The 22,335-nt window shown below is 43.1% G+C and overlaps 1 protein-coding gene across 4 annotated transcripts; it reads right to left on the bottom strand.

Annotated features, from left to right (window-relative positions):
- Positions 1-1,382: 1,382 nt before the first annotated feature.
- Positions 1,383-18,095, bottom strand: alkbh6 (alkB homolog 6). Of its 4 annotated transcripts, none has more exons than XM_078241816.1 (7): positions 18,039-18,095; positions 13,433-13,557; positions 12,287-12,355; positions 10,980-11,040; positions 9,905-10,056; positions 8,612-8,722; positions 1,383-3,168 (listed from the first exon to the last, which is right to left on the bottom strand). In XM_078241816.1, the coding sequence occupies exons 2-7, from the start codon at positions 13,484-13,486 to the stop codon at positions 2,896-2,898; spliced, it is 720 nt and encodes a 239-aa protein (XP_078097942.1). In that variant the 5' UTR covers positions 13,487-13,557; positions 18,039-18,095; the 3' UTR covers positions 1,383-2,895. The 4 variants fall into 4 exon arrangements, with proteins under 4 accessions (XP_078097942.1, XP_078097943.1, XP_078097945.1 ...); XM_078241817.1 differs by lacking the exon at positions 18,039-18,095 and adding an exon at positions 17,909-18,036; XM_078241819.1 differs by lacking the exon at positions 8,612-8,722.
- Positions 18,096-22,335: the final 4,240 nt, after the last annotated feature.

Raw genomic sequence — 22,335 nt, 5'->3', positions numbered from 1 at the left:
CATCCCAGGCAGCACCCTGGTGAATCTCCTCTGCACCCCCTCCAGTGCAGTCACATCCTTCCTATAATGTGGCGACCAGAACTGCACACAGTGCTCCAGCCGTGGCCTCACCAAAATTCTGTACAACTCCATCATGACCTCTCTGCTTTTGTAATCTATACCCCGATTGATAAAGTGCACCCAGCAGAATTTATATACTGCTTTTCACTCATGCCCTAAAGCTCTTCACAGCCAATGAAAGTAGATTTGTAGTTTTGTAAATTGTAGGCCAATTTTCTCAGCGTTCTTTCCCAATCAATAAGATACAAGATTAAATAATCTGTTTTAGAATTCCCTCTGAGTGATAAATTTTGCCCAGATACTAGAAGAACTCTCCCGCTAATAAACCTATGCCATATGCTTATACTGTGAAGATAGTTTAAGAAATCCTCTTTGCTGGCATCACAACAGTTGCCAACAGCATATGCAGTCTGATGCACAATGAGCAAATGAAATTAATCAATATAATAGCAGAAATTAGGCAATGATACAAGGGTATTTTATTATAATTTTTTTTTGTAATCCTATAGAATTGTTATGACATTTGTTTAAACAGCTATAAAATAAAGTTATCTGAGGTACTCTGTGTACTGGACTTGTTGCTGTATTTTTTGGAGACACAACTATGATGATCTTCCCATCACTGAGAGGAAGGCAGTTACCTTACATGAGAAGATGCTCAGGTCTGTAGTGTTTTATACTTCCCTTATTCCATATGCTGAGATTTGGGAATATTTTTCACAAAGGATAAAATAGTTGATTCCCATGTCTGCTGCACCCTCCCCTTCTATATTAGGAACAATTAATTGAGCACCTACTTTTTTACATTTTCCAGGAACTAGAATCGATATTGATGTCTCTTAGTACACTCCTTTAGGCAATTAATAAAACACCAGAAGTCTCCATCCAGACTTTTAATTTTTATGACCAATTGTTTAAAATTAATTCAAGGGATCTGGACTTCACTGGCGAAGCCAGCATTTATTATCCAGCCCTAACTGGCACACCCACTGTGCTAATATGGAGTGAGCTCCTATGAAGAATTTTGGGGCCCACCAGAACACAAAACAAAATTGGCAAATCCAACTTATTGATGCATGGTAATTGTGTACAAATTAAGTACAGTGTATTTAATATTTGAAGCTACTTGTGTAGTGATTTGATTTGATCATATAGAATAAAAGCAAATTACTGCGGATGCTGGAATCTGAAACCCAAAGAGAAAACGCTGGAAAATCTTAGCAGGTCTGGCAGCATCTGTGGGGAGAGAAAAGAGCTGACGAGATTTTCCAGCGTTTTCTCTTTTGATCATATAGAATACCTGGTTAAATCATTCCATATTTTCATTGCATTAGGATGGAATGAATGCGACTTCTTTTCTTCTGCAATTTCTAACAGTTCCTGAATCACCCGAGTGCAGGTATGACCCTTTGGCAGCATGTAATTAGGGAATCCATATACACTAAAGTTGTCGTACACCTGGACTCACATGTTCAGCAGGCACAGGGGAACGTCTGAACTATCTTTGCATTGTCATAATTAAAATCTCCCTAAAGTTTGATCTGAATATTTAATGCCCTGACTGTGCAGCATTAACGCTGGGGTTAGAATATTCTTTATTTACTGCTTTCAAATTAATGCGGCATTCAAAATGAGAGTCAGTCTTTCATTTTTCATCACACAGCAAAATACCAGAAGCTCTTAAGGCAGCCATGGCGTGGGAGACCCTTTGGCCTTAGCTGAAAGTGTGATACTGCCTGAAACTAAAGAGAATTAAGAAAAAAAAAAGAGATGGTGTATCTTTAAAAAAAAACTTCAATAAAGTAGTGACATGCATTTAATCATTTTTAAAATAAATTAAATTTATTCACTTCGTAACCACAGCCCAAACAAGCATTATTTGTTCAGGAGAATTTGTTCAATTGATTGCTGGTTAGAACTATAGAATCCATAGAGTGCAGAGACCATTTGGCCCATTGAGTCTGCACCAACTCTCCAAAAGAGCATCCCACCCAGGCCCTCCACTCTGTCCTTTCCCCACAAATTTAGCACGGCCAATCCACCGAACCTACACATCTTAAAACACTAAGGGGCAATTTAGCATAAGCAATCCACCTAACTGCACATCTTTGGAGTGTGGGAGGAAACTGGAGCACCTGGAGGAAACCCACGCAGACATGGGGAGAATGTGCAAACTTCACAGACAGTTACCCAAGGCCAGAATCGAACCTGAATTACATAATGCAATAACTGAATAGGTCATAACGTAGAATTCAAGAAGGAGGTACAGTAGTAGTTGGGGCAGTGTGTTATAATAGTTCACTATAATCATTCTAAAACTCAGGAGACTGGGACAGTTATGTGACTTTTCCATTTCAGCAATTCCGAACAGTGTCTGAATCACCTGAAACACAGGCGTGCATGCTGTGGAAATAATCAACATATTCCAGAAAGGCTTCAGGTTTAATCCCAGCCTGTGCTGAGCAAGCTAATTTTAGCAGTATTGGCACTGTTCCTGGTTTCACCAGCCCAAGGGGCAATGGAGATCGGAGGAGGTGGGGAAGAAGTTCTTGCTCTTGGTCACGGTTCAGTGAGGCCTGTGCAAGGATTCTACATCTGGACATGGAGTATGAGCACAATCACACCACCTTTGATTCCTTTTACAGCTAAACAATCTGACAGCACTCATTTTCATGGTGTATGTGAGGAATATCCATTTAAAGTGAGAACATCACAGAGGCACATCTATGGAACTATTTGCCAAGAAATAGTTCCACATTTTAAGATGGAAAGATGGGAGGGAGCCAAATAAGGAATCCAGAGGCATACAGCACAACATATTCAAAAGAGAGAATTTCATTTCTTCCTCCCCAGCAGTATGGTAGTTTTTAAAACCTTTGGCACGTAACGAATAGTCAAGGATATTCTTGTAGTTCTTCTTAAAACAGTCCCGGGTTTTGTGTTGCACAATTTCAGATTAGCGATCTTCTCTGTGACAATGTCCTCCATCATTGGCCTTATGCCATGCAGATACTTCACATACATGTCATCCTGCAGCACCAAGAGGCTACGTGGCTCAAGGAGAAGAGACAGAAAGTAGCGGTTCTCCTCAGTCTGAGGAAAATAAACCTGGAAAAAGGTAGGGAAGGAGTTATGTAAGGTCTCATTTGGAGAAAACTTAATTTATTTTCCCAAATGTTTCTCTCCAATCTTTTTCCATTTCTAAAACATTGACTTTCTCTTTGATATATTTCTGGCTCCACTGACAGTCATCCCGTTTTTCATCCAAGCAGTCAATATTCATGTATGAGGCAGGATGTTGACTGATGTCGACTTAACAGACTAAATCATTGGAAGCTTATCTTATCCAAAGGCGTGACATTTCAACAGGGATTGCGGCTCGAAATCAGAGGCAGCAACTTCAGCTGAATGAAGAATGCAATTGGAGGTCTACCTGATCTGCAGACTCAGTTGTTTACTGAATAAATTAACTTGAACCATTGGCTGAGCTAAGAAGGGAAAGCTGACAGGTGATCTTCAAAGAATCGCCCCATTCGATAAAGAAAATTCTACTTGCACAAATTTTGGTGGATTTAAAAGATTACAACCTTGGGAGACAGTGCATATTGACTAACTATTCTAATATGGTAAACAATCCAGCCAAATCCAATCCTAATCTCATCTAAATCGTCACACGTACCCATTAGGTGCCACTGCAGTGATCAGAGGCAGGAACCCTAGTTGACCTTTTTTCCTTCACCAAGTAAATTGATGCTAATTGAAACATCTCTTAGAATCAACTAGTTCAGTATGAAGCCACTAAGTTCTTAATTTTTAATTAAAACAAATAAATATATATGATCTGATAAATATTGCTCACTTAATATGACAGTGCAATTGTCAATCAACAACCTATGTAGCTCTGAACATCTTCCCACTACAATTGGCCTCAGTATCTCTAGGCACACAACAGAACATAATTTGGATTCTTGTACCTGATTGCCACCCAAATCTAATTGCCTTTGAGAAGGTGATGAGTGTTGTTAGGTCAGGAGATTCAGGATTTTTAAGGAATGATGAAGCAATGACAATATATTCCCAAACAGGGTGATACTTGACTTGGAGGTGAATTTGTTCCCATGAACCTGATACCCTTGTTCTTCTAAGTGGTAGAGGTTCCAAATGACATGCTATTGGACTATAACCATGTGAGCTATCTCTCCTCATACTTCTTGACCTTTCTACAGCATTTTATTCATACGTTAGGAACAAAAGGGTTGTCAGGGAAAAAATCGGACCTCTCAGGGACAAAAGTGGGGAATTATGCTTGGAGCCCAAAGAAGTAGGGGAGATCCTAAATGTATACTTTGCGTCGGTATTCACAAAGGAGAGGGACGTGTTGACTGGGAGTGTCTCGGAGGGGAGTGTTGAACCGTTGGAGAAAATCTCCATTACAAGGGAGGAAGTGTTAGGTTTGTTAGAGAATATAAAGACTGACAAATCCCCAGGGCCTGATGGAATCTATCCAAGACTGCTCAGGGAGACGAGAGATGAAATCGCTGGGCCTCTGACGCAAATCTTTATCTCGTCACTGGACACAGGTGAGGTCCCAGAGGATTGGAGGATAGCTAATGTGGTCCCGTTATTTAAGAAGGGTAGGAAGGACAACCCGGGTAATTATAGGCCGGTGAGCTTGACGTCCGTGGTGGGGATGTTGTTGGAGAAGATTCTTAGAGATAGGATGTATGCGCATTTAGAAAGGAATAAACTCATTAACGATAGTCAGCATGATTTTGTGAGAGGGAGGTCATGCCTCACTAACCTGGTGGAGTTTTTTGAAGAAGCGACTAGAATGGTTGACGAGGGAAGGGCCGTGGATGTCGTCTATATGGACTTTAGTAAAGCGTTTGACAAAGTCCCTCATGGTAGGCTGGTGAAAAAGGTTGGATCTCATGGGATAAAGGGAGAACTGGCTTGGTCACAGAAGACAGAGGGTGGTAGTGGAAGGGTCTTTTTCCGGCTGGAGGCCTGTGACTAGTGGTGTTCCGCAGGGCTCTGTATTGGGACCTCTGCTGTTTGTGATTTATATAAATGATCTGGAAGAAGGTGTAACTGGGTGATCAGTAAGTTTGCGGACGACACAAAATTGGCAGGACTTGCAGATAGTGAGGAGCATTGTCAGAGGCTACAGAAGGATATAGATAGGCTGGAAATTTGGGCAAAGAAATGGCAGATGGAGTTCAATCCTGATAAATGCGAAGTGATGCATTTTGGTAGAAATAATGTAGGGAGGAGCTATACGATAAATGGCAAAACCATAAAGGGTGTAGATACGCAGAGGGACCTGGGTGTGCAAGTCCACAGATCCTTGAAGGTGACGTCACAGGTGGAGAAGGTGGTGAAGAAGGCATATGGCATGCTTGCCTTTATAGGACGGGGCATAGAGTAGAACATAGAACATAGAACAGTACAGCACAGAACAGGCCCTTCGGCCCACGATGTTGTGCCGAGCTTTATCTGAAACCAAGATCAAGCTATCCCACTCCCTATCATCCTGGTGTGCTCCATGTGCCTATCCAATAACCGCTTAAATGTTCCTAAAGTGTCTGACTCCACTATCACTGCAGGCAGTCCATTCCACACCCCAACCACTCTCTGTGTAAAGAACCTACCTCTGATATCCGTCCTGTATCTCCCACCACGAACCCTATAGTTATGCCCCCTTGTAATAGCTCCATCCACCCGAGGAAATAGTCTTTGAACGCTCACTCATATAAAAATTGGGGTCTGATGTTGCAGATGTATAGAACGTTGGTTCGGCCGCATTTGGAATACTGCATCCAGTTCTGGTCGCCACACTACCAGAAGGACGTGGAGGCTTTGGAGAGAGTACAGAGGAGGTTTACCAGGATGTTGCCTGGTATGGAGGGGCTTAGTTATGAGGAGAGATTGGGTAAACTGGGGTTGTTTTCCCTGGAAAGACGGAGGATGAGGGGAGACTTAATAGAGGTGTATAAAATTATGAAAGGTATAGATAGGGTGAACGGTGGGAAGCTTTTCCCCAGGTCGGTGGTGACGTTCACGAGGGGTCATAGGTTCAAGGTGAAGGGGGGGGGGAAGGTTTAACACAGATATAAGAAGGACATATTTTACACAGAGGGTGGTGAGGGCCTGGAATGCGCTGCCAGGCAAGGTGGTGGAGGCGGACACACTGGGAACGTTTAAGACTTATCTAGATAGCCATATGAACGGAGTGGGAATGGAGGGATACAAAAGAATGGTCTAGTTTGGACCAGGGAGCGGCACAGGCTTGGAGGGCCGAAAGGCCTGTTCCTGTGCTGTATTGTTCTTTGTTCTTTGACATGGTTCACCACATCATTCTCCTCCAACACTTCTCCTCCATTATCCAACTGGGTTGATTCCATATTTACCTATCATTCTAGCTAGAGAATTTCAACAATGGTTTATCCTCCTACTGTGCTATTAGCGCTTAAGTGCCCTGAGGGTCTATCCTTGACCCCTCCTATTTGTCATTTATGAGCTGCTCCTCAGCAACACTATTCCAAAGTGATGACAGGCCCTTTTGCACGCGGACACCCAACTTACCTTAGCACCACCCCTCTCAATCCTTTCACTGTCTCTAATTTGTCAAGCTGCTCGTCTGATAGCAGGTATTGGATGAGAAGTTTCCTCTAATTATATATTGGAAAGACTGAAGCCAGTGTCTTCTCTCCCCACCACAAACTTAATTACTTAGCCACCGACTCCATCCCTTTCTCTGGCCACCGTTAGGCTGAACTACTGTTTATAACCTTGGTATCCTTGCCCCTGATGAGCTTTTGTCATCAAGACTGTTTACTTACACTTCAATTCATTGGCCAGCTCAGTCCTTGCTGAAATCTTCATCAGGTGGATCTCAAGCAAGGCACTGGATAGCATGACAGCCCTAAGTTAATGCAAAGTAGTGGTGACAGCTTACTCTTAAAGCAATGCAACTTGGGAGGAGGATTCAGGGAGGCAGCTGTTAAACATCATACCCAGAAAGCGAGGGAGACAGTGATGTAGTGGTAATGCCACTGGGCTAGTGATCCAGAGGCCTCAGCTAATCCTTTTGGGACACAAGCTCAAATGCTTATATTGCAGTTGGTGGAATTTAAATTCTATTCATTAAAACATCTGCAATTGTAAACTAGTCCATGGTGACATGAAACTATCATTAATTGTTGTAAAAACCATCTGGTTCACTAATGTCCTTTGGGAAAGAAATCTGCCATCATCACCTGGTCTGGCCTACATGTGACTCCAGAGCTACAGCAATGTGGTTGACTCTCTCTGGAAAGCCACTCAGTTCAAGGGCAATTAGGGATGGCAAAACAGCATACTACTGTTATTGTTCAACAACAAGACTTCTTCCTGTTTTACAAAATCAATTGTAAACAATAAAGGAGAGTTTGAAGAACATTTTTCATGCTGAGAGTTATTAGAATATGGAATGTTTTACCACTATTGGCTAGCAAGTTAGAGATTAAAACATAATTTAAAATGTCACTGAATAAATACCTGAAAGACTGGAAAAGAATGCAACAAAATGCCAGAGAAATAGATTTATTCCATTTGAAGAGCTGGAACCAATATTGACAAGATGGGCTGAGTGAGCTTTCTGTGTTGCCAATTTTATAATTAAATAAATGCTGCAATTGATAATTTCATTGTTAATTTTAGGGGCGGCACAATGGTTAGCACTGCTGTCTCACAGCACCAGAGACCCGGGTTCAATTCCGGCCTTGGGTGACTGTGTGGAATTTGCACCTTCTCCCCGTGTCTGCATGGGTTTCCTCCGGGTACTCCGGTTTCCTCCCACAGTCCAAAGATGTGCAGGTTAGGTGAACTGGCCATGCTAAGTTGCCCCTTAGTGTCCCAGGATGTGTAGGTTGGGAGGATTAGCAGTATAAATACGTGGAGTTACCGAGATAAGGCTCTGTGGGCGAGTCGGTGCAGACTCAATGGGCCGAACGGCCTCTTTCTGCATTCTGATTTTCCTTTTAGGCAATTCTAGGAACTGAGTGATTTGACCCTTGTCATACCTCTGTGGCACATATGCAATCATGCTGATATCTTGGCATTATATAATATGCGTTAATTACTCTGCTGTCACATATGAACCGTGAGAGCTGAATGGTAGGTTGACTTTACCCATGAAGTTTCCATACATGTATTGTTTTCATTTTCCAGTCAGGGCTTTCCCTGTGCTAGGCAGCATTAAGTTGAGGCCAGCAATGATTGCTACCCTGTCGAGATGGCTGAGAATTCACCCACCTAGTGACAAGATGATGACTACGATGCAAGGGCCACCCATCATTAATTATACCATCAGAGGTATCCAGGAGAACCCTTCCTCTACGGGAACTTTAGTAACTCTTATGCCATTCATTGGATCATGTTGCACAACTGCCTCCAACAGCACTCGTCATAAGATCAAATTAATGGGAAATGACATACGAAAGAACAAAACTGTCTTTGCAGTATTGTAAAAACATGTCCACAATGTATAAGTGAGAACTAGATTACTAACCTCTCCCTCTTCATCTTCTTTCTCAATGGGGTGGTAGAAATCTAGTAGAGTTTGAGATCCAAGGTTGATAGTGGTTACTGTTGGAAAGTATAAAGGCCCGTCCTCGTGAGGCTATAAAGGCAAGAGACTGATTTCACTCAACAGCTTGATAACTTTAACTAGGGTTGTTATGTTCACCTGCTTCTTCCTTCATTTAGGGTACATCTTAAATTTTTACCCAGAAGCTACAATGGTATGAAGAGCAGGGTAAGGGAGAGGAGGGAGAGGGAGAGGAGGGAGAGAGAGAGAAAGAAAGAGAGAGAGATGAAAAGAGAGAAAGAAAACAAAAGAAAAAATAGCAGAAAATTATCTTTATATAATACTCTTAAGGTAACATCTCCCAAGGAGCTTCACAAAGAGGAAATAAACCATTCCCTTTGAGTGCGGCACGGTAGCACAGTGGTTAGCACTGCTGCTTCACAGCTCCAGGGTCCCGGGTTCGATTCCCGGCTCGGGTCACTGTCTGTGTGGAGTTTGCACATTCTCCTCGTGTCTGCGTGGGTTTCCTCCGGGCGCTCCGGTTTCCTCCCACAGTCCAAAGATGTGCGGGTTAGGTTGATTGGCCAGGTTAAAAATTGTCCCTTGGAGTCCTGGGATGCGTAGGTTGGAGGGATTAGCGGGTAAAATATGTGGGGGTAGGGCCTGGGTGGGATTGTGGTCGGTGCAGACTCGATGGGCCGAATGGCCTCCTTCTGCACTGTAGGGTTTCTATGAGTGAGGTAAACCACACAATAGAAACAAAGTAAATACCCTCTATTTCTCTTCATTATCATTGACCTTTCTCTACACCCTAGCTATGACTGTAACACTACATTCTGCACTCTCTCCTTTCCTTCTCTATGTACAGTATGCTTTGTCTGTACAGTGCGCAAGAAACAATACTTTTCACTGTATCCCGATACATGTGACAATAATAAATCAAATCAAATTAAATAGAAAATAGAAGAGCAAATTGATCATGGGCGGAAGGAGAGAGCATGGGTTGAGGAAGCTGGAGAGGATGCAAGACAGAAACATGTAGAGAGCATAAAATTATAGACAGCATAAAATTATAGAGATAAAGCAAGCACATGAGCTTGGAAATGGAGAAGGATAGACTCCAGAGTCCTACCAGTGTTAAATGAGTTCTCTGAATTGTTTTGGTTGAACAATAGTAACTGGAAACTTTGTAATAATTAAACACAAGGTAATAAGAAAACCTATTAATGGTTATCAAAAATGGACAAGTTAATTATTGTTGAATTACACCAATACCATTATTCCTTCACCAGGGTTGTACTCATTCACCAACACGTGATTAGCAACATTTCCTCCAAAAAGTCCCAGGGATGAGATTTTCTCGGCATACTTGTCCAGCCAGTCAGGCAGTTTCTCGGTGAGCATTCCCTTTGAGTGAGGTAAACCACCTGCAGATCATCAGGAAAATTGAGTAAATATAAACACAACTGTACCAATTTCAATTCTGATTTTCTTTTCTGCCCCCCATTCTCTCAGGACACTGACTCCACCCACAGGTTGACTCTTAGAACACTGCTGCATTGTCACTGATCTTAGATCGCAAATTGAAGGAGTGAAATTTGTAAGACAGGGATTTTGAATCTCAGAGGAGCTCAAAGGACACTGGATGTTGAAAAAACTCCATGTCAACTCTCATAGAGGAACAGAGGAATTAGGATTGAGAGTAGGCAATTCAGCCTTTCGAGCCCGCTCCACCATTCTATATGATCATGGCTGATCTCCATCTCATCCTAACCCCACTTCCCTGTCTTTCCCCCATCGCCCTTTTGATCAAATATTTATCCATCTGTTTCTTGATCCACTGATTCATTCTGCATCCACTGCACTCTGGGACAACGAGTTCCATAGATTCACAACCCTCTGAGAGAAGCAGCTTCTCCTTATCTCTGTCTTGAACCTCCCCCCCTCTTACTCTACAACTATGACCTCTTCTCCTAGAGTGTCCGAGAAGGGGGAACATTTGGTTAACATTTACTTATCAATCCCGTTGAATATTTTATATACCTCACTATCAAAGCTCACACATAAAGAAACTTGGGCAGGGTATCAGAGGCTGCTGGCCCAGGTAGCCCAGTGTCAGCTTCCAGGATAGAACATTTAAAGTACAATTTTGTTTTGAAATCCATACATAGGCAATCAATGTATACCCCTATGTTACTTGTACAATGTTGTTTCAAAAGCTTTAATGCAAAGACAGTAGTGCTTCTTGTTAGTTTGAACAGGGGATAATGCATCACCCCCCCCCGCCCTTGCATATAAAATCGGGGTGGGTTTTCTGCACAATGGCTCGATCACTCAGATCTGCACTCACCCCAGTTCTGCAGTCTCCTTCCTGACAACTGAGTCCATTTGGGTTTGGGAGAGTTGTAAACCTGTAAAATCACATGAGGAACAATCAAAAACCACAACTTTCTAACTCGTCAAAACATCCAAATAATTTGACACCAACAGTATCACAATACAAAAAAGTCTAGATGATGCACCTATTTGTAGCAACAAGGCTATGGGCCAAGTGCTGGCAAGTGGGATTAGGTGGGCAAGTCAGGGCATTTCATGCATCGGTGCAGACTCGATGGGTCGAAAGGCCTCTTCTGCATTGTAGTATTCTGTGACTCTATTTTTCTCTAGATCCACTAAAACCTATCTCAAAAATTCCATCCTTCCACCTAGGGAGACAGGTTTCTTCACAGTTCTCAGGGCTACTTCAGGTAAGATGGGGCTCAACTCTTACCTGGGCACAACCTCAAAACAGGAATGAGGTTTGTGGGTCATTTATCAGCCTGAATATGTAATTGGTACAATTTTGTTAAGTCGTTTATCATGGGTTAAAAATAGCAAATTACAGCAGAATGGCTTAAAAAATAAATTTAACTCTAGTCTCCCTGGGGACCATGCAAGATCAGTACCAAGGACAATATTTATCAACAAATTGTGTTTCTTTCTGGATCAATTCATTTGGTTTCTATGAAATATCAAAGTTGTAAACATAATTTTTTGGCTAGTCCAAATTTGGCTGATCTCAGCACTCTGACAATGGGGGAACTGCAATGGCCTGAGCACTCTTAACTTCCCAGGACACCTGCTAGGAAAAGCATGTACAATACCAAGTGAAAACAGCTCTCAAAGGTTAAAGGCCTGCAACACTGGTCTTACACATGACAAATAACCACTAATGTCAAGTGCTAGTGGGAATCCTCAGCCTTTGTATCTAATCATAGAATCCTACAGTGCAGAAGGCCACTCAGCCCATCGAGTCTGCACCGACCACAATTCCACCCAGGCCCTATCCCCATATATTTACCCTAGCTAGTCCCCCTGACACTAAGGGGCAATTTAGCACGGCCAATACACCTTACCCACACATCTTTGGACTGTGGGAGGAAACCGGAGCACCTGGAGGAAACCCACGCAGACACGGGGGGAATGTGCAAACTCCACACAGACAGTGACTCAAGCCGGGAATCGAACCCGGGTCCCTGGCGCTGTGAGGCAGCAGCGCTAACCACTGTGCCACCATGCCGCCCCGTGCACTCAAATAACACTGTTGTTATAAAGAGGCCTGTCTGCATTTACTCTCCAAATCAATTAATTGTGATGAATTAAAATGCAGTCACATACCTGCTGTAGAAGGTAATTTTCTTCTGAAGCAGTGATAAAGTTGGGGATGTAACACACAGTAGCTGGAGCCTAAATAGGGATCCAAAACAATACCTCAATTTAATTAGCACGAGACACAGGTTACCAGAACATTAGCTTGACTGCATTGAGTAATACACAAACACCCCACACATATTTAGATATTTATTTCCTACACCAATATATGAAGCATACAGTCGAAATGGTTTAACAGAGAATAATGGAAACAATTACAAGCTTGAATTGAACTCGTCTCCCCATGTGCCTCAATGCATTAGTATTTTAGTTTGGCTAATGTTGACATAACTAATAGTGGTTAGTGGTTAAATCATAGGGTGTGTCAATAAAAGAAATCATAGGATCTGGGTAGCATTACAGGGTTGGGGCGGCACAGTGGTTAGCACTGCTGCCTCACAGTGCCAGGGACGTGGGTTCAATTCCCGGCTTGGGTCTGTGTGGAGTCTGCACATTCTCCCCATGTCTGCGTGGGTTTCCTCCGGGTGCTCCGGTTTCCTCCCACAGTCCGAAAGACATGCTGGTTAGATGCATTGGCCATGCTAAATTCTCCCCCAGTGTACCTGAACAGGCGCCGGAGTGTGGCGACTAGGGGAATTTCACAGTAACTCCATTGCAGTGTTAATGTAAGCCTTACTTGTGACACTAATAAATAAACTTTAAGGTTGCTCATCTTTGGTTACTCTGAGAAGGCAGTGGTCAGCACTGTGTTTGAACCATTACAATCGGTACACTAATCAAGCTCCCATGATAGTGATTTTGTTGTCATTCAAATCAATACACTTTCCCTCTCAAATATATTCCTTTTTAAGGCAGCTAATTGCTAAGTGGAGGTCAGACACTCCCCTGCAAAAGGGAAGAAAAGATAGAGAATCACACAACCCTTTCAGTTGTAAAACAGAAGGTGGTATGATCTTGCCTCTACCAGTTTTCCTTATATTAGTTTGGCAGGGCACATGAAAAGGAACAATACTGAACTGCATCCCGGACATTCAGCTGGCAGACAAACCATGGACTTGAGGCTAAATACAAGTGATACGGTAAACCTATTGAGACCAACATATGTAGAGGCTGCGAGTGCCCCTTACTCCCTCACCCATATACTGCACTAACCTGATCCACGTAGTGAGGCTTCAACTCACAAGGCCGACAGTTTTGAGCGTCCATGACAAGTTCAAATCAACGACGTGGTTGTCCCTTCTTCTACATTGCCATGGTCATGAACAGCTACATTGTGTCTTCATAAATATAAAAGAAACATTAGAAGATGAGATTAGGAACCAATTAAACATATTTAGATCATCTCCTAATTTCAAAACAGAGGTCAAAAAGTCTTGCAAATCCCTTTTAGAATATTTGTTGCTTCATTGGGCGGAATTTTACCGGCATGTCTGCCCAAGGTTTATACAATCCTGCCCGAGGCCAACGGAGAATGCCGTTCTCCGAGCCTCGCCTGCCCCTGGAATCGGGGCGGGCGTGCCGGTAAAATTCCAGCCATTATGTTTACTCCTAAAGTCTATTACATGTACTCAATGCAAGAGGAGTTCCACAAATCTCATCGTGGAGTCCATTAATACAACTGTGTTTAGCTAACAGGGGGAAGTACAACGAAGTTCAAACCATAGTTAAACAGTGACCAGTTATTCACTCTCCCTATGAATCCCTGGACTTGCTAAGGTAGCTGATTCCAGCTCAGGTTGGGGTTAATTACGAGGACAGACTGAAGAGACCATAAGACATAGGAGCAGAGTTAGGCCACTCGGCCCATCGAGTCTGCTCTGCCATTCAATCATGGCTGATATTTTTCTCATCCCCATTCTCCTGCCTTTTCCCCATAACCCCTGATTATTAATTAGTTTTATTAATTAGGTTATTAATCCTGAATCTAGTGTTTTTTTGATTACACGCTACAGCAAAGAAGCTCATAAGATAAGAGATGAACATATTTAAAATGATCTGGGGTTTTTAAGGTTGCTCAGTTAAGGGTATAACATTAAGAAAAGTAAAGGAACAAATGGAGTATTTTTAAGCAGACTGTTAGGATACAGAATGTCTCATCAAAAATGGCGGAAGCAGAATTCATAACAGACATTAAAAAGGAAGTAGATAAATAATTGAAAACAAACATTTAAAAGGCCAGTGTTAATGGGATCAGATGAATTGGCACAGGTACAATAGGCAGAATGACTACTTCTGCACTGAAAAATCAATGGATTAAGTTTTAGCAACCTGAGCTAATGAGAAAAATACACTGCTGACCATCATCTAGTGATCTCTGATGGAAAACCCCTTAAATATATTATTGATCAGAGAATCCAGTTCCTGTGTGATGTCCCCCGATGAATGTCAACTTGGATTTTTACTACTGACAAAAACAACTACTATTTGTGGACTCACATTCAGGTGATGTAAAATGGTACAGTCTGCTCCAATTAGGTCAAAAAGGCATATTTTTACACCATTATAAAAACAAACATTTACGCAAAATATTCAAGAAAGAAGCTGTATCATCCAGAGTTTTTCAGATGAGATGTTAGACTGAGGCTCTGTCTGCTGGCTGTAAAATACATTACTTGGAAAATAAAGCAACATTATCCCGCTGTCCAGCCCAAATGTCCCCCCTTAAATCACCAACTACAGAAATATCTCATTATAATAAAGACAAAATACTGTGGTTGCTTGAATCTGAAACAAAAACAGAAGATGCTGGAAAATCTCAGCCGGTCTGACAGTATTGATGGAGAGAGAATAGAGCCAATGTTTCGAGTCAGGATGTCCCTTCATCAGGACTCAATATCTCATTTACTGTTTGTATATTCACTTATGCACAAATTGGTTGCTACATTTGCATACAGCACTTTAAATAATTTATTGGCAGAGTCGGAGTTTAACACTGTGGTCTTGGATTAGAATTAGTCTTTGGGTATAGCATTAGTTATGGATTAGGATTTGACATGTCAGCTACGACTCTCACCAACTTTTACAGATGCACCATAGAAAGCATTCTTTCTGGTTGTATCACAGCTTGGTATGGCTCCTGCTCTGCCCAAGACCCGCAAGGAGCTACAAAAGGTCGTGAATGTAGCCCAATCCATCACGCAAACCAGCCTCCCATCCATTGACTCTGTCTACACTTCCCACTGCCTTGGCATTGCAGCCAGCATAATTAAGAACCCCACGCACCCCGGACATTCTCTCTTCCACCTTCTTCCTTCGGGAAAAAGATACAAACATCTGAGGTTACGTACCAACTGACTCAAGGACAGCTTCTTCCCTGCTGCCGCCAGACTTTTGAATGGACTTGCCTTGCATTAAGTTGATCTCTCTCTACCCCCTCGCTGTGACTGTAACACTACATTCTGTACTCTCTCCTTTCCTTCTCTATGAATAGTATGCTTTGTCTGTATAGTGCGCAAGAAACAATGCTTTTCACTGTATGTTAATACATGACAATAATAAATCAAAACAAATTAGTATTAGAAATGCAATTGTCCCTAGATGTGAAGTCTTCCTTTCATCTTTTTTCGAAAAAAAAATCTTCCCAGAATTGTCATAAAGGAGGTTCATGAATTGGTCATTTAAGGAACATGAGCCCAGAGCTTCCAAATAGCAGCAATGATGGCTGACTCCAAAATTCCAACTCACGCTGCTGCGCATTTCTTCAGAATCTTCCGAACCCAGTGTCACAGTAATGACCTGTTCCCATCCCTCCTCCTCCCCATTTCCCAACCCTTTTTAAAATTTCTCTACTCCATGGTTTGCCGTTTTATTTGATTTGATTTATTATTGTCACATGTATTGGGATACAGTGAAAAGTCTTGTTTCTTGCACACTACACAGACAAAACATACTGTTCATAGAGCACATAGAGAGAAGGAAAGGAGAGGGAGCAGGATAGTGTTGCAGTTACAGATAAGGTGAAGAGAAAGATCAGCTTAATATATGATAGGTCCATTCAAAAGTCTAATGGCAGCCGGGAAGAAGCTGTTCTTGAGTCGGTATTTTCAGACTTTTGTATCTTTTTCCCGACGGAAGAAGGTGGAAGAGAGTATGTCCAGGGTGCGTGGGGTCCTTAATTATGCTGGCTGGTTTGCCGAGGCAGTGGGAAGTATAGAGTCAATGGATGGGAGGCTGGTTTGCGTGATGGACTGGGCTATGTTCACAACCCTTTGTAGTTTCTTGTGGTCTTGAACAGAGCAGGATCAATAACCAGGCTGTGATGAATCTGCTGCATCTGTAAAAATTGGTGACAGTCATAGTGGACGTGCCAAATTGTCTTCGCTTTTTGAGAAAGTAGAGGTGTTGGTGGGCTTTTTTAACTATAGCGCTGGCGTGGAGAGACCAGGACAAGTTGTTCGTGATCTGGACACTTAGAAACTTGAAGCTCTCGATTATGGGCTGAAGAGACTAATCCATGAGAGACAGATTCTAGCATATAGAAACATAGAAACCCTACAGTGCAGAAGGAGACCATTTGGTCCATCAAGTCTGTACCGACCACAATCTCACCCAGCCCCTATCCCCACTTATTTACCCTGCTAATCCCCCTGGCACTAATGGACAATTTAGCATGGCCAAAACAACCTAACTTGCACATCTTTGAAGCGTGGGAGGAAACCGGAGCACCCGGAGGAAACCCACGCGGACACGGGGGAGAAGGTGCAAACTCCACACAGTGACCCGAGGCCGAGAATCGAACCGGGGCCCCTTGGCGCTGTGAGGCAGCAGTGCTAACCACTGTGCCACCCCAGCGAAGATGTGGATAGTTAGCTTTGGCTTTACTCAACCAATATTTTCATATTTCTTTCTCATGACTGTTTTTCAGCCTGCATTTCTTTCCCCTTCATTTTTAATATAGGACCTGTTTCCATCCAAGCACCCCCCCCACCCCGTACCCCCAATCCCTTTTGCAATGTCTCTGTTCCATAGAACCATAGAAAATTACAGCTCAGAAACAGGCCTTTTGGAAATAAATAAATGGATTTGTTAATAAATATATATTTGTAAACATATATATATATAAATATATATAAACAAATAAATATTTGTTCCATTGCTTGTTCTTTTATTATATAAGGTAAAGTGGTATTAAGACCACAAGCTGAACAATGGAGACTAAAGCAGATGCGCGCGTAGCACCGAGCATTCAAAAGCGAGCGCCAGAGGTGTAAAAGGGCGGGAAAACGAGGGCAGCCCTAATTGGAGGAGGAGCCAGCTCGTGGTGGGGGCGGGGTCTGCACTGAGCAACGTGTCGGGCGCGAGGGGCTGCGGAGGGCGCGGAAAAGGGCAGCCCGTGTTGGAGGATCTGCCAGCACGAGGTGGGGGGCGGGGCCTCCAGCCACTGGGGGCGGGGCCACGCTGATTATTCAAAATCCAACGGCCGGAGCATCAGGGGGGGGCGAGAAAGAGCGGGAAAAAGGGGACGCTCTGATCGGAGGAGCTGCCAGCACGTGCAGGAGGCATGTCCAGGCATGCAGAAGCCAGGTGAAGACCGCAGGACCCGACTCCGGCAAGTTTAAAACGTCCCCCCAAATTCGGTTCTCAAGAGACGCGGTTTTAAAGAAAAAAATCCACATTGCCAATCCCCACCTGTTTAAAAATCCCTGATGTCCACCCGTAAGTTATATTTGAAACGGTTCCCAACACCGACCGGCGGCGGATCGACTCTCACAAGCCTCCCCTTTGCAGCTCTGATTTAAAATATAAAAAAAAGACCTACTCGAGAACTGGCCGGTTGCCGCATTGAGGCAGCAAAGCCGAGGGGGAGGTGGCCGGGTGGTGTCAATGCTCTTGATTGACAAAGGATCTGGCCAATCAATGGCAGGACAGCGTCTCCCGGCAGCGGTTTAGCCAATGAGAGACGGTCCGGTGGGCGGGACCTAAATGGTTCCGACCCTCGATTGTCCCGACAGGGAACAGGCACCAAGAGCAAACCCAGCTGGCGCTCGAGTCCCACTGCTGCCCCCTAGCCAGGCTGAACTATAGGTTGTAATTGCACCTACCAATTCAATAGAGGTTCCCGCCTCCAGAACTGCCAAAGATGCAAGTTAATTTTGTACTTTCATTTGAGAGTTTTATCACTTTTGGACTTTAAATAGGCATTTGATAAAATGTAAAAATGATTCATAGAATCCCTACAGTGCAGACGGAGGCCATTCAGCCCATTAAGTCTGTATCAACAACAATCCCACCCAGGCCTTATTGCCATAACTCAGTGGTTCCCAAAGGGTGCGGCGTGCCACACTGGTGCAGCGAGAGAGGATGGCAAGTGTGGCGGGAAGATTCAAGGACAATAAAAGAAACATCTAAGCATGGTTTAAACAAGCATTGTTTTATACTTTCTGGATGTCCCATGATCATATTATAAAGTAGTTGTGTTCTATGTTATGAATCAAGCACTGCTAGGAGTTGTTTTTTTTTGTTTTTGAATGTATTTCTTATCAATAAAAAGTTCGGTGTGGCGTGAGCAAATTTTTATTCCGAAAGTGCGGCCCAGTGAAAAAAGTTTGGGAACCACTGCCATAACCCCACATATTTACCCTGCTAATCCCCTTGACACTAAAAGCCAATTTACCATGGCCAATCAATCAAACCCGTACATTTTGAATGGACCTGCCTCGCATTAAGTTGATCTTTCTCTACACACTAGCTATGACTGTAACACTACATTCTGCACTCTCTCTTTTCCTTCTCTATGTATGGTATGCTTTGTATAGTGCGCAAGAAACAATACTTTTCACCGTATACTAATGTGACAAATCAAATCAGAGGATCAGAATTTAGAAAATATAAGGAAATATCAAGGGTAGAGGAGATTTCAGACAAAGATGGGGTGGAGAGATGCTATACCATCACTGAGAACTAAAAAAAAGATTAAATTGCCTGCCTTCAACAGTTACAGTATCTTGCTCCTTTGAATTCATTTGGTCATCTCTAACTTCTATCACCTTTTTAGTACATTTGTTTTGTAAGAGGCTGACTGGTACTCAAGTCTAGCATGCAGTAGGGGGCACTGCCTCACTAGAAATAACACTAAAACCAAAGTAAAATGCACCCATTTATGCAGAAGCCCTTGAACTTATGGAGAATTTGCAACAATATAAAATAAGCTTCAGTGCATACCAAGCAGCATGCCATTAAATGTGCCCCAGAAAGAGTGAGATAAGGCAAGGGTTGGGGCCTGTTGTGCCCTGCACTTTTCAATGCCAGGCAAAACAACGCCCCCTCCCCCTTCATAGGAGGAGCATAAAAAAATAAACAAGTTAGTCACCTCAGAGCTACATTTTGCCATTATTGTTCTCTCTGATACTGGCATTTGACCCATCGAGTCTGCACCGACAACAATCCCACCCAGGCTCTATCCCTGTAACCCCAAGCATTTACCCTGCTAATCCCCCTGACACTATGGGGCAATTTAGCATGGCCAATCAACCTAACCCGCACGTCTTTGGACTGTGGGAGGAAACCAGAGCACTTGGAGGAAACCCATGCAGACACGGGGAGAATGTGCAAACTCTACACAGACAGTCACCCTAGGCTGGAATTGAACCCGGGTCCCTGGCACTGTGAGGCAGGACTGTGCGAACCACTGTGCCACTCAAATGTCCTGCACCATCATCAGTTTTGTCATTTGACCTCTTGCCTTCCACACCATCTCTGACTTTCTCTTTTCTTCTCACCCATCTGCCATCCCCTCACCTCACCAGGTTCCTGCACTTGCCTAAAACTTGTTAATTTCAAATTATTTCCAGTTCTGACAAAAGGCCGTGAATTTTCCTCCCCTGTGCCATGTGTTTTGTGATGATGGGAGGCAGTCTTATGGTCCTACCATTGTCAATAGGGTTTCCCGTTGAACCCCTGCTGCCAGGAAACTCACAGCAGGGGTGTGCCATCAGCGGGACACTAAGACTTTGGCAATTAATGTCCCCCCTCCGCCCCCCCCCCCCCCCAGATGCTGCCAGAATAAAATAAGGGGTAAAATTCTTAAGGGGGTTTAGGAGCAGAGGGACCAGGATGTAAATGTGCATAGATCATTGAAAGTGGCAGGACAGGTGGAGGGATCAGTTAATAAAACATATAGTGTCTGGGCTTCATTAACAGGATGTGGAGATGCTGGCGTTGGACTGGGGTAAACCCAGTAAGAAGTTTAACAACACCAGGTTAAAGTCCAACAGGTTTATTTGGAAGCTAGTGGCATTTGCTACCAAATAAACCTGTTGGACTTTAACCGGCGTTGTTAAACTTCTTACTTCATTAACAGGGACAGAGCAAAGAACAAGGAGGTTAAGCTAAACTTAGACACTAGTTAGACCTCAGCTGGAATATTGTGTACAGTTCTGGGTGCCACACTATAGGAGGGATGTGAACTCTTTGGAGAGAGTGCAGAAGAGGTTTACAAGAATCATTCCAGGGATGAGAAACTTCAGTTATGAGGATAGATTAAATAAGTTGGGACTGTTCTTGTAGAGAAGAAGGCGAAGGGGGGGTTTGTTGAATATGTTCAAAATCATGAAGGGGCTAGACAGAGTAGATTGGGAGAAGCTGTTCGCACTCATAACAGGGTTGGGTTAAAGTGCTCCAATGTGAAACAATCTCCCAACACTTGGGAACGATCAGTGTGTCTCTGAAACTTTACCAATTCCATGTATTTGCATGTGTGAGTCTAACTTTTGTGTTTTTAAGGTGTTTGCAGCTTTGACCTTGGCAGTTGCTAGCAGTAAGCAAGGGAAGAAAGAAAAAGAAGAATGCAGTGTTAGGTACTGTAATTCCAGTCTCAGACATAACGTTTATTTCAGGGATTTCTTATTCTGCATTGCTGTACTTTTGAATGGGCAAACTATTAGGAATAGAACAATCCAACAATTATACATAATAGAGAGATTAAATTCTACATATCTGATAACTTGGGTGTGAGGGTAGATTTATAAATCGATTGTATTTGTAGATAATATTAAATCCATCTCAACCTATTATAGAAAGGATATTATTAAACTAGAAAGAGTGCAGAAAAGATTTACTAGGATGCTACCGGGACTGGATTGAGTTATAAGGAGAGGCTGAATAGACTGGGACATTTTTCTCTGGAGCGTAGGAGGCTGAGGGATGACCTTATAGAGGTCTATAAAATAATGAGGGGCATAGACAAGGTAGATAGTCAATATCTTTTCCCAAAGGTAGGGGAGTCTAAAACTAGAGGGCATAGGTTTAAGGTGAGAGGGGAGAGATACAAAAGTGTCCAGAGGGGCAGTTTTTTCACACAGAGGGTGGTGAGTGTCTGGAACGAGCTGCCAGAGGTAGTAGTAGAGGCGGGTACAATTTTATCTTTTAAAAAGCATTTAGACAGTTACATGGGTAAGATGGGTATAGAGGGATATGGGCCAAATGCGGGCAATTGGGATTAGTTTAGGGGTTTAAAAAAAAAAGGCAGCGTGGACAAGTTGGGCCGAAGGGCCTGTTTCCATGCTGTAAACCTCTATGACTATAACCTCTTCTCCTATGCTCTGCTCCTTCTCCTTCTATTTCTTTTCTCACTCTTTGCGCCACCATTTCTTTCCATCTCATTTCTCTCATTTTTTTACTCTTCTACTCTTTCATTCTTTCACTCCCCTTTTGATTACGGTCTTTTATTGCTTTCTATTGTCTTCCTGCTTTCTTGCCTAACTCATTTTCCCTCTCCTCCCTTGTTCATGTTTTATATTCCCAAAATAAATTAGATATCTGAAAATCATTTGCATTTAATTCACGCCAGATATAGGAGGGATGTCCGAGGTAGGTTCTTTACTCAGAGAGTGGTTGGGGTGTGGAATGGACTGCCTGCTGTGATAGTGGAGTCGGACACTTTAAGAACTTTCGAGCGGTTATTGGATAGGCACATGGAGCACACCAGAATGATAGGGAGTGGGCTAGCTTGATCTTGGTTTCGGACAAAGCTCGGCACAACATCGAGGGCCGAAGGGCCTGTACTGTGCTGTACTGTTCTATGTTCTACCTCATCACACAGTTAGGAAAGAGGCATG

The sequence above is a fragment of the Mustelus asterias genome, chromosome 24 (assembly GCF_964213995.1).
Source record: "Mustelus asterias chromosome 24, sMusAst1.hap1.1, whole genome shotgun sequence".
NCBI lineage: Eukaryota > Metazoa > Chordata > Chondrichthyes > Carcharhiniformes > Triakidae > Mustelus > Mustelus asterias.
This window is presented reverse-complemented; position numbering and strand designations above follow the sequence as displayed.